The sequence below is a fragment of the Opisthocomus hoazin genome, chromosome 3 (genome assembly GCF_030867145.1).
Source record: "Opisthocomus hoazin isolate bOpiHoa1 chromosome 3, bOpiHoa1.hap1, whole genome shotgun sequence".
Taxonomy (NCBI): domain Eukaryota; kingdom Metazoa; phylum Chordata; class Aves; order Opisthocomiformes; family Opisthocomidae; genus Opisthocomus; species Opisthocomus hoazin.
Genome location: NC_134416.1, coordinates 15629644 through 15641670, shown reverse-complemented (window position 1 = coordinate 15641670; position 12027 = coordinate 15629644). Strand labels below are relative to the sequence as shown.

At 37.8% G+C, this 12027-nt stretch overlaps 1 protein-coding gene across 4 annotated transcripts in view; it reads left to right on the top strand.

Annotated features, from left to right (window-relative positions):
• COL14A1 (collagen type XIV alpha 1 chain) overlaps positions 1 to 12027 on the top strand; it is a 130268-nt gene that overhangs the window by 93923 nt on the left and 24318 nt on the right. For all 4 annotated transcript variants that reach the window (XM_075415625.1, XM_075415626.1, XM_075415624.1 and 1 more), the window contains exons 35-40: positions 3137 to 3214; positions 3487 to 3573; positions 7766 to 7819; positions 8224 to 8319; positions 9576 to 9629; positions 10851 to 10904. In XM_075415625.1, the coding sequence (XP_075271740.1) occupies positions 3137 to 3214; positions 3487 to 3573; positions 7766 to 7819; positions 8224 to 8319; positions 9576 to 9629; positions 10851 to 10904 (423 nt within the window). The remainder of the gene's footprint in view (positions 1 to 3136; positions 3215 to 3486; positions 3574 to 7765; positions 7820 to 8223; positions 8320 to 9575; positions 9630 to 10850; positions 10905 to 12027) is intronic.

The window sequence follows — 12027 nt, the reverse complement described above, 5'->3', positions numbered from 1 at the left end:
CATATTTAGTAGAACTTGTATGAATAGTTACATGTAAGGCATGAGTGAGTTGGTTTCCTCTAAAAATCAGAGTGCATCAAAAGAAGGTAGTAGGAGGCAGGATAGAGGTTCTTCTCACACAAGGTAGTGGATCAGTGCAGCTTCTTGCTGTAGAATTTTGTGGGTGCCAGGTATTTGTATAGATTGTAGGGAAGCCCGGACAAGTGAATGAAAGGGAAACACAGTTTGTCAACAATCTGGGGCAGGAAATCCATGATCTGGAAGTCTTTGGAAGCTAGTAGACTATAAGGTAGAAGTATGACTGACACCCTTGTGCTTCATTAGATATCACTTGTGCCACTGTTGGAAGTAGAATACTGGGATTTATTCCATTCCACTATCTTCACAGTTTTAAGAAGTTCATGAAGGCACGCAAACAACAAAAATTCACTTTTGTAAAACATTCTGAAAATTGTTTTGAATTTATAGGGAAGTTGGGGTTTGTTGATAGTTCTGAAAAGTTCATTTTTCATTAGCTGTATTTTCATTAAATTCTTCAATCTTACTTTTAGAGATGCTTATTACATAAAATAAAAACAGACAGGCAGTTATTTTGGAATAAAATTGTGGAAGTTTTATTCTGACTGTATTCACATGGAACAGTTTAACCATTGTCAGAGTGTTTTTAGTGTATTTTTTAAATAAATTAATCCAGTGCGATCACCTGAATTTTGCAAAACATTTCAATTTTGAAGGATTGTAATTGCATCAGAGGGTTTTTTTTTCCCATTGATGCATCTGGTGTGGAACAGTTCAATGAACAGGCAGAAGTAGAGATAGAGAGGGCAAAAAGGGGGTTAGGCTAACGGTGCCTAGCCCTTTTAATATCACTTCATAGTGAGGCATCTCTGGATTAGGCACTCCAGCCAGCTAGGGCAATGAAACCTGACCGTGACAGGCAGCAAGTAATGTTCTTTACTCTTTCAGTGAGATTTGATGAAAAGTCCAGCTTTACAACATTGTTTATTTACAATTCACAAACCTTCACTTAGTTGATGTTTCCTTTTCTTTTAAATTTAACTTCTTTAACCTCTGTGTATATGTACTGTTAAAAAAAAGTAATGTGTGATGAGGTCTGCTCTTAAGAAATCTTTGCAGAACTGTAGCCTGATCAGATGAGGGTGGGCAGACTTTTCTGTCTTACTGGTACTGCTTGCAAGGCTGGATATTTAGAAAGCGAAATCACTCTTAATAGAGAGAATTATGAATAAATGTCTAACGGTGGCAAAGAAAGCTTTGTTTAGTTATTTAGCTTGAGTCAGAGCAACCCACATAATATTTTAAAACAAGAATACTGAGTCATTCAACATTTGGATGGTGAATACAGCAATTCAGGGAATGTCTATTTGCTCTTTATTTTACACCAACATGCTTTATCACTATGGCTGTCTAGATTGTCTCATCCAGAGAAAATGAATGCATATACCGCCTATGTAGGACTGCATAAATTTAGCCAGTGCTGTCAACCATCTGTTGTTCAGAATAACAAAACAGCTTGGGATGGACAGGGTTATGGAAAAAATGGCAATAGTAATTCTGAACCTTAGCTGCTTTCTGAACAATCAGCTCAGGTGTTTCTGCACTCCTTTTCTGATATGTCTTATTTGCTTAAGTGTAGTATCATGCAAATGCCCAAGGTCATTCTGAGTCCCAGAGTGGTATGTTCATTCATGTTCATGTGCTACTATGCTCAAGCTAATGAGTCCTCCTGGAATTAGTAGCTTTGGGATGTGTAGTGAAGAGGCATCTAAAAGCAGCCCCACCTGGAGCCAGCTTGCATTTGACATAGCCAGGGACACAGACTTGCTGGATTCAGGACAGGCCTTTGTGGAGCCAAACCAGGGGTCCAAAAGCTGCCTTCATGCTGCACCTCAGCTGTGTAAGGCATTTAGCAAGGAGCCAGCTCACATGTGTCTGCATCTGTAGTACAGCATATCCACAAACCAGCTAATCTGCTGGCAGGTAAGAAGAATGTCTATGTATATGGAAGTATTCCTTTGTTTAAAATATAATAGTTCACTTATATAAGAAAAAAAAATGAGGCAAACCCAAAGTTGCACATATGTAGTTAATTTTAGTGTCTTTAGAAGCAATGCATTTTTAAGAAAATTCACTCCTCTGTTCCAGAGTTAAAATAATGTCACTGAAAATAATAATGGGAGCAAAACCAAAGAGAGTTCTATCTCTAGCAGTTCCTCAAATTTTTGAACATGTGGGGTTAGTTTAATGGGATGTTCTGTTCCATTCCCCTCTCTATTCAGTATGCACACTAATGAGGCATGTAAAATGAATAGAAATAGTAACAGAAGAAAGCTTTATCTCTGTAGACCCTTTTGTTCAGTTCAAGGCTGTAAAGGAGACAATTGGTTTTACCATTGATTCCTGTTTAGTATATTGTTTCTGAGTACCTAACAGCTGTTATTTTTACCAAATGTGTGTGTTCTTGTAGATTAAATTCTTGTCCAAACCACATTCCCAGACCTGTGGTCGGAATTTTCTTTTCTGCCCCGTGTTGTCATGTGTAGAGCAAGCTTTTCACCATCCTTAAACTTTCATTGCCTGGGGATAATATGGATAAGAGAGGGCATATTGTAAAGTAAAATAAAACTGGAGAACATGATAAATATTATTCGTGGCTCGGCTCCAGTGTAAGTAATAGACTACAGGAGACCTTTTCCCAGATAAAATCTGAGCACCAGACCAATGGGTTAAGAGAAATTACGTAGTTTTGAGCAGCTGAGTTCTCTTTCGCCTTAGTCTTGATGCCTCTCTTGCTAGAAAAAAGTATCAGGAGGCACCATTGGGCAAAATCAGGAATTTAATCAAGGAGGTGGGGATAATCCAACAAATGCCTGCAGCATTTAACCTTTACCAGCTTGCTCAATCCATGTAATGTCTGATAGCTCAGACGATGTGGCTAGAACACAAGCCTTTACCATTTAAGATGGCGTATTTGAGGCTAGCTGCTTGAAGTCATTAGCCTTTCCTCTGTCTAATCTGAGTGCTTAAATCAAGGTAGCTTTTCTTGTTATGGCTCTGTTTCGCACCAGTCTTACAACTAACAGTCATTTTGTACATCACCCTTGTTTTGAAACAGCTGCAGTTACAGATGTTTGACATTGTTTGTGCTACCTCGTGGGCCAATCGGGACAAATGCTGTGAGCTTCCTGGCTTGGTAAGAAACCTCTTTCAATAGCTGTAGAATTTACCTTTTACTTTCCCATTTGAGACAAATGTTTTAATGGAAATGGGCGGCGACAAGTTTTCAAAAAAGCCCAAGTCTGCTCGGATTAGTGTCCTATGGAAAGTTAGTGTGACGTATGTTTCCAAATCAAGTGGGTGCTTTTGAGGCATCCACACAGTACTATGTCTTAGATTCATAAAATTCTTAACTGCTGAAATTGAAGTTTTGGACAACATTCTCTTCCTGTCTTGATCTTTCCTTAGAGAGATGAGGAAAATTGTCCTGCTCTTCCTCATGCTTGTTCCTGTTCAGAAGCTAATAAGGGTCCCCTTGGACCTCCTGGACCACCGGTAAGGTTTTATTAAGGTTTAGAGTCAACTGTGCCAAATAATCCACTGGCCACCTTTATTCCAAGACATGTGAATATACTGCCATTATGTAACTAATAAGGTTGAACTAGGGTTTGAAGTATTGACAAAAAGATAGAATTACATTCAATTTATAGCAAAGATGCCAAGTAATATGCTGTAAAAAACCTTCTCACCCAGTAAGTCAGTCAAATTCTTAATGGTTTAATCAAGACCTGAAGCAGTTGGGGTAATCTTTAGACCTTGAATCCTGTTACCTGTCTGTGGCATTAGCAAATATGTCATAGTTAGCGCCATTTATTTTCAAATTTTTAATCACCTGTTAGTCATCTACTCAAGCATATGTGTATTAAGTGTAGCTTGGAGTTTAGGTTTCTGAAATGCTCGGTTTACAGGGCTGTGACAATGCCACTTGTGTGATAAATGTTGAAAGAAGACTTTTCTGTTTTAAAAGCCCTTGGAAAGGGCTTTGGAAAAGCATAACTGAAAATGCTGGTGCTTCTGAGAGCTCCCAGTGGCAGAGAGGTACTCAAAAGCTGTGAAAAGAAGAGAGGATGAAATGAACTGGCTTTGGTGAAAGTTGAGTTGAAACTTTTTCTAGCTTGCCAGTGAATGATGAAATACACATTGTTATAAGTTTTACCTGTACCTTGTGGTGATACTTTGATAGCACTCATCTAAGTGCTTACTGTGTAAATGTTAAGTCAATGTATACCTAAGTTTCTTGTGTAACCAGTGGAACTAAATAGTCTCTTGTAGATGACAATTACTTAACTTTCCTTCCATCTCAGCATAGTATCTTAGAAAGATGGGACAGATCTCCTTTCTCTTTACGGCCTTGTAGAAGAACTTAGATAATGGATTAGACCAGACAACTGAGATACAGATCACTAAAGTTAGATGACTCAGTCTCACATCCCAAGGCTGATTTTAGCCATTTAGAAAAGTTGTAGGCTCTGTTTGCAGTGGTCTATTATTGATTTAGTTTAATGAGAATCCTAACTGGTATGTTTGTAGAATGGTCATGTGTTTTTGTTTCAAAGCTAGAATAGCTCTGGCATCTTAGGGCTGCTTGCTAAGTTAGCTTGAGATGAGGCCGTCTCGTGAACAAGTTTGAACTGTGTATTTCTCTGCTCCTACTGTGTTCTGGAAGTTCCTTGAAGAGAAAGAGCCAGTGAAGAATGCTAAGGAAAATAAGTTTCTGAAAAGGGTAATGTATGCAAATTACATGAGATACGTGTTCAACAACAAAATTAACTTGCACATAAGACTTTCATGTAGTACATCCTAGTCGACATTTATCCTAGCAACAACTCAGAGGTTAGTCTTTCTGCAAGAAATGTTCTTTTGGCTCTGATACAAAAACTTGACAAGGAAATTGGGAGAAAATTCACAGAAGAGGTGTATCTTGAACAAGGAAAAATTATTCTGTTCTCCTATTTGAATGTAGGTTATAAATCCAGTATGGATTAAGGTTTTAATTTCTGTATATAGGTGCACAATTTGTGTTCCGTGACAAAGACAATGGGGTAATTCACACAAAAATGCAACTGAAATTGAGTAGTTTGACCACTTTTCACAATAATATGAAAAATGTTTAAAAATTATTTGACTGGAAGGATGCATGTTACTATAGTTCAAAGCATATACAGATCAGGAATTGCTAAAGCTTAACTCAGCAGTAAAATAATGTACTTCTATTTATAACATTTAGGTTTAGCGGTCTTTTGAGTAGCATATAGTGCCATGCAAGAGGAGGTTTAAAATCAAGCATAAAACCCACTGCGTAGGCAGGGGAGTATGTGATTCTGGAACTCGGCCTCTTATGAATGATACTTTTTTGCCAGATAATTAGATGGCATAGCTCTGGGAAAAAAGTAAGAGGCCTAGGAAAATCAGAGCAAAAGAATAAAGTCAGTGTTCATCTCTGTGCCAACGAAAAGTCAGAAAGTCACATGTGCTGTGTCTGGTCAATACTGCTCCAAGTTATTAAAATGTCATGTGACTTTTCTCTAAGCCAAGGATTTTTCTGTCTAAGGGATCAGGATTCTACCATGTAGCCAGTTTTAGGCATTAGACTAAAAAGACTCCAAATAAAAGGCTTCCATTTCTGTGGGATATTATCTCTGGAAATATTTTTTTAAGCTCTTTTAGGTACTGGGTCATTTTGGGTGAGACAAAGTATCATTTAGAGTTAAGATTGTCAGGCAGATTTCATTATGGGATATTGTTTTTATGGCTTAATCTTTGCCAGAATTTGATCATGCTGTCTGAAGTTCCCCACGCAAAGTAAAAGTAAGATAGTCCACCAACCTTACGCCTACATTTTGAAAGGAGTGCTGCAGAACTGAAGAAGGTGAGGAAAAAGACAAAATATATTGGAGGACTGGGGAAATTGCAATGAAAATCTTTCAGTGCTTCACAGGCTTTAATTATTAAAAAGAAATATGGAGATGGCTTGATAACAGTTAAGAACTGTTTCTGTAGGAAAGCATTGGCTATTAAGAAGTTATTTAAAATGAGAGAAAAAGGCATAACAGGAATTCTTGGCTAGAAGTAGAAGCCAAAGAAATGAAAAATTTGAAATTGCAAAATTAGTCACACAAGCTTAGTAATGCTGGGGAATAATGACCAAAACAAGTTCATGAGAAAAAGCAAGGAGCCTCTTGCGAAGTTTTAATCTTAAATCAATGCTTTTCTGGAACTTGTGCTTTTACCAAGCAAAGGATACTGCATTTAAAACATGGGTAAGTGTACCAAACAGTGTGAGTCGTAAAACATATGATATGATTACTCAACATCAGGCTATTTTTAAGTATATATTCTTACTCAGTAAAAATGTAATCTGCTTCCGAGAACAAAATGGGAGAAAACTGTTTGACTTTGCTTATATTGAGAAGTTGCAGTTATTTTGCTGAGTATTTGCATAGGAATTTTTAATCTGAGAGAGGTAGGAGAAAGGCAGAGGCAGGAGAAAGGGCAGAGAGAGCTACTGGGCTGCAATGCAGAAATGTGAGGACCTGGAATTTGGGAACTGGCAACAGGAACATGGCCCTGTGGAGAGGGTAGGATGAGATTTTAGGGTAAAAACTGACTCTGATGGGATGGATCGTGGCCACAGAGCTGTGCGATGGAAGGGAGAAGACTGAAGGAGCTGGGACAAGGAGTAGAAAACTGCTCTGTGATCACACATACAAAGACAGTATCATGTTACCTTTATTGAAGAGCAAGTGTACTCTGATACTTCCAAATGTTTCTGTTATTGACATTGCTATTTGAAGTCTCATAGACATTACATATGCGCTTAATCTGATAAGCATACTTCCTATTTTTATGTCTTTAATGTAACTGTTGTTATTTTTAGAAGTACTTATTGTAGACTCTAAAGAACGCTATTCCATTATGGCGCCTAGTTGTACAAGGTCCTTTTTGAGTACGAGTAAGGGCAGAATCCCTGTAAAGCTCATATCCCAAGAGATTAAGCAATATACTCAGGTGGGGGAAGAGGGAAACTGATCTGAAAAACGTGGGGGAAAAACCCTCTTTCTTTATGCTGTCACAGAGGACAAAGCACATGCGGCATGTATATACAAAACACGTTCATGGCAGCCATCCATAGATATATGCAACAGTTGGTTAATAAATGATTAACAGATGTAGTCATCGCTGAAGAAAGCAAAAAAGAGAAAAACAGGTAAAAGAGTATTTTACTTAAGCGTAGCTCTAAGTTAAACCATGGTAAGTCTAGTAGATCCTGGAGTTGTCCTTGCTGAAAAATATTCCCGAGTCATTGGAAACCCAGCTTTTAACCAGTGTGGTAATTTTGGTGAGAACAGACAGATGTGCAGGAGGTTTCAGCAACTGGAAGGGAACCGCTGACCACATGTATACATTTCCATCCCTATTGTAGCTTTCAGTGTTATTTTGATGCTTACGTGGTGTGCATTCTTGGCTCTAGAAAGTAGTCACATCTGTGTTTAAATCTGTTCCTGTGTATGGCCACACTTAAGTACGTTCTCAGTTTAATTACTCCAGTGGAAGGATATGGACAGGATATTCACTGATTCCTGAACACTGATTCAAGAACAAGAAAAAACTGTTTGGGCTTTTCTGGATTTTGTTTTTGTTTATTTGAGTTTTGGTTTTCAGCAAGTCCTGTGCTTGTGCTTCACAGGGTGGTCCAGGTGTCAGAGGTGCCAAAGGTCATCGTGGCGATCCAGGTCCAAAGGTACTTTGTACAGCACTTTACAGTTGTCAGATGCATGGGTTGTTGGTTTATCTCTGCTGTGCGTAAACCTTGAAATGAATTGCAGATTTTGTCTGATGTTGCAAACGAAAAAAGGCAGAGTGAAATGCCATTGGCATTTGTTGTGTCTCTTCTCGTAACAATTGCTTATCCTGTTTTCTCCTTGATAAAAGATATAAAAATCAGAATGCTACTGTCACAGCATGAATCTTCTTTTTTTTATGTATTTATAAGGAACCAGGCAGTTTTAAATTGAACTCTAACTGCTCAGTCAAATGTTAACCCATATTTCAGATGTTTTTGAGTCTATTGGTATTTCATTCTTCAAATAGAAGCTGCCTTTGTCCATATGATAAGAGTTTAACTTATGTGCTGTGCTCATTTAGGGACCAGATGGACCTCGAGGTGAAATTGGTGTTCCCGGACCGCAAGGACCTCCAGGACCACAAGGACCCAGTGGACTTTCTATTCAAGGGCTTCCAGTGAGACTTATACAATGAATAGGGTTCTTTCCGGTTATGTTTTGAACAGCACATATCTTAGACTAGAATGAAATGTCTTTTGATGTCCTGATCAGAATCTGAATTTCAATATTTGAGGTGAAACCACAGATATGTGTTTAACCTATAGTGGAAGTGGGTTCAATGCCAACATTCCTGGTTTTATTTGCATCTGAAATTTTAGTTAGCTGAAGAGATTTGATCACAGATTGAATATGACCCAGGTGTTAGCATCCAAGCCTGGAGACCAGTGAAAAGAATTGCAGTGGGGGTGGTAACATGGCCTCAAACCAAAACGTTAATATTTTATCTTTTTTTCTGGTTGTGGTGTTGCTCATCGCAGATCAGTTCTGGCTTGAAAGGTATGCCCAAGCAAGAACACCAAATTTACTGCCAAAATTAGCAATAGTATTCACTACACTTACAGTCTGTCATTGGAGGAAATGATTAGGCCTGGAGTCTGCAATGCTGTCGTGAAAAAAGTCTCAGAATTTCATCAGAAAGACACATTGGTAGAAAAATAAACCAGCAGCACTAATATTTTTTTTCTATACATCTCTGGTAGATGGGTACACACAAGCCTTGAAAGGTAGCAGATGCACATCTTTTTCTGCTAGACATTTTCCAGAATTTACTGTAGTATAATATATTTTCTTCTTTTTACTCCATCTATATGATACTGCTGTACGATATAATGAAGTGATTTACCAAAACTGTACATCCTTGATGATGATGTCATTAGAGAATAATACAGAATACATTAATTATAACAGTAGTTATTTGATAGAGAATTTGTGTTTCTGCATAAAATTTAATTAATATTAGTTTATTATCTAGAAAACTATATCTTTGTCATGCATATGTGCTGTAGAAACACATCTAGTTTTTACAGAAATCCATTGGTTCCAGCATTACAGGAAATACTTCTGAGGGCTAAAGAGAAACAAATTCCAATGAGAAGAAAAGAAAATAAACAGCTTTTTTTATAACATAATCGCTATAGTTTTGTTAGGTTAATTCTGAAGTCTTTTATAATGAGTTTTGTTTTCTTCATTTTCTATAGTTGTAAATTCTTTATTTACATTTTTGCAAATAGAGTCTGTAGGTTTGCTTTCAGCGGGAAGAATAGTCTGTTTTCTTATTGGTTGCTTTTTTTTTTTAAAGAAGCTGAAAGCAACTATTAAAAATAGGAAAGTAACCACATATTTGGCTTACTGTGTGCGATTCTTAATTTACAGGGGCCACCAGGTGAAAAGGGAGAGAAAGGAGATCTTGGTTTTCCTGGCCTGCAGGTATTCCCTAAGTTATTTTTTAACCTGTCGCTTACGAAGTTTGACTGTTGAATTGACATCATTGTGAATTTAGGGCACATATTCAAAACGGCTGAGAAGCGTGTTGTTGGGGTGAATTTGAACAGAGGTTTAGAATCAGGAGGAATCTATGCTATGCTGATGTGCAGTGACCAAATCACTCAGGGTCTGAAGAACCAATTGCTTTCTTGACCTTGTTTAACACTGAAATTGGGCCTCTATAGACTCAAAAATTATCCAGTCTTAGATTTCTACTTACACAGTGAATAAGCAGCATCTGCTTGTTTTCACTTTAAATCCATTAAATTCCTCCTGGAATTACGTGGGAGGACAGATCAGGCACTTAATCTTTTTGATGCCATCTTTCACAAGATCGGCATCTTAAAAAGCTGTAGTATTCAGTACTCAGTTTGGTGTCTGATATTTAGTCTGGAGATTGCATTCCAATTTATTGCTGCATTCTGGGATCATTTGCTCTTCCCTTTTCAGATGCTCCGCTTCTGCTGATTGTATCCCTCCAGTATCTGTTGGTTGTTACCAGGTTCCCCCCTCTTGTTCATATGTGCTAGGGTTAGTAAACTCATGCAGCCTTTCCTCATAAATCAATTTTGTTAACCTTCTGGACCACTGCAGTAATGGTCCCAGACTCTTGCTCTGCAGACTTCATGAGCCAGAGAGTGACATTTCACCTGAACAACGGGGAACTGCTGGACGTAACTTGTAATGCCACTCAGGCAGGACTTCCCCTTTGATACTGCTGCACTGACTTCAAAAAATACGGTAACAGGCTCCGTTTTAGCAATGATAGAGAAATAGCAGTTGTATGTTTAGGTTAAGGTACTGATGTCGTGCAGTGGAGTTACACTGACACAACGATGGAATGATGTAGGAAATCAAGCTCTATTTTCAGCTTAGTGGCACAGGAAACCTGACTTGACAAAACTGTCAGTGTTCTTAGCAGAGAATTGCAGTGAGGAGGTGTGAAGCTTGTGCATTTTAACAATGTGTGTTTAACCATCTCTTATTTCACAGAAATGCGTTCTTTACTGAATTTCTTCTATGGCCCCACCCATTATTGAACGCCACAGTTCCATTTATCCAGAACATTTATCCAAAAGCAAGTCATACAGTTTCATTGAAAAGTGATTTAGCTGGATTCTGTTAACCTGATCTCATAATTTGCCCTCCTTTTATAATGCTTAGGGTATCCCAGGAGCATCAGGTTCACCCGGAAGAGATGGAGCTCAAGGTCAAAGGGTAACGTAAAATGAACATATTTTGCATTTGTTTTAAGAGTTTCCATTCTGTAATGGATATGTTTGCAAGTGTGGTTGATCTATTATAGTTTATATGTCACTTGTATTCTGTCATTTCTGGAGACCCATATCTCCGCGCCGATCAGCAGGGGAGGCAGAGATAGGGTGGAGTGTCCTGCCATCTGGTAGTTCAGGCTGAGAAATACTGGACGAGTAAAGGGGAGCCATGCACTATATTTGTGTCTGATGTATTTGATAGGAGTAGATATCACTAGGGTCCAGCACTGCCAACTAGACCCTTTGCTTATCCACTTAAAATTAGACGGTGGTTACATGGCACATAATTAGCATGCAATACAATGCAATGATCTAAATTTGCTTTCTAGCTAATTAATGAATAAAGGAGACAAGAAGGGAATTTAATATTGAATGTAAAACTATCCCTGTAGAAACTGCTGACATAAGTAAAAGGTGAAGAATAATATCAGATTTGAATCAACCTTATTCTGCTTCTGGTAGAACAAATGAAGATATTTACAGTCTGTCTAGGAACTGGTAAAAAAAATCTTCATATTCATGTGTGCACTTAAACCTCTAAGTCCTCCTCTCTGTCTCCTTGGGGAGATTTTTGTTTCGTTATTAGGTAGGCGCTGGAAAGTTATTGTTAGCATAATACTAGGTTACTGTCTACGGCAGAAATTCATTATTAAATAGGACTTTTTGGTTTTACTTGAACAAGATCTACATATTCATAATCCTGTTTTGGATATGTTAATGTAACTTGAACTTTAGAGAATTCTGGGCCTTTTCTGGTTTTCTGGCATTAGCCTGAGACCTTGTTATAAAAATAAAGTCCTTATAGTAAAATGTGTATTTGAGCTCACTATTATGAATTTAAGCATTGGCATATCTTTATGTATAGAAGTCGTTCCACTGAAGCTACTGTACTTTTTGGGCAATGCATAGATGTTTTTTCTCTAAAATCAAGAAAATATAGTAATTTTATTAAGATAAAGATTTACACAACATTATCATCAGATCAATAACCTTCTAATCAGATGAATAGCCTTCTAATTTTTAATTAAGTTGTGGTGAAATATGAAGGTAAACGTATTCATTTTCCT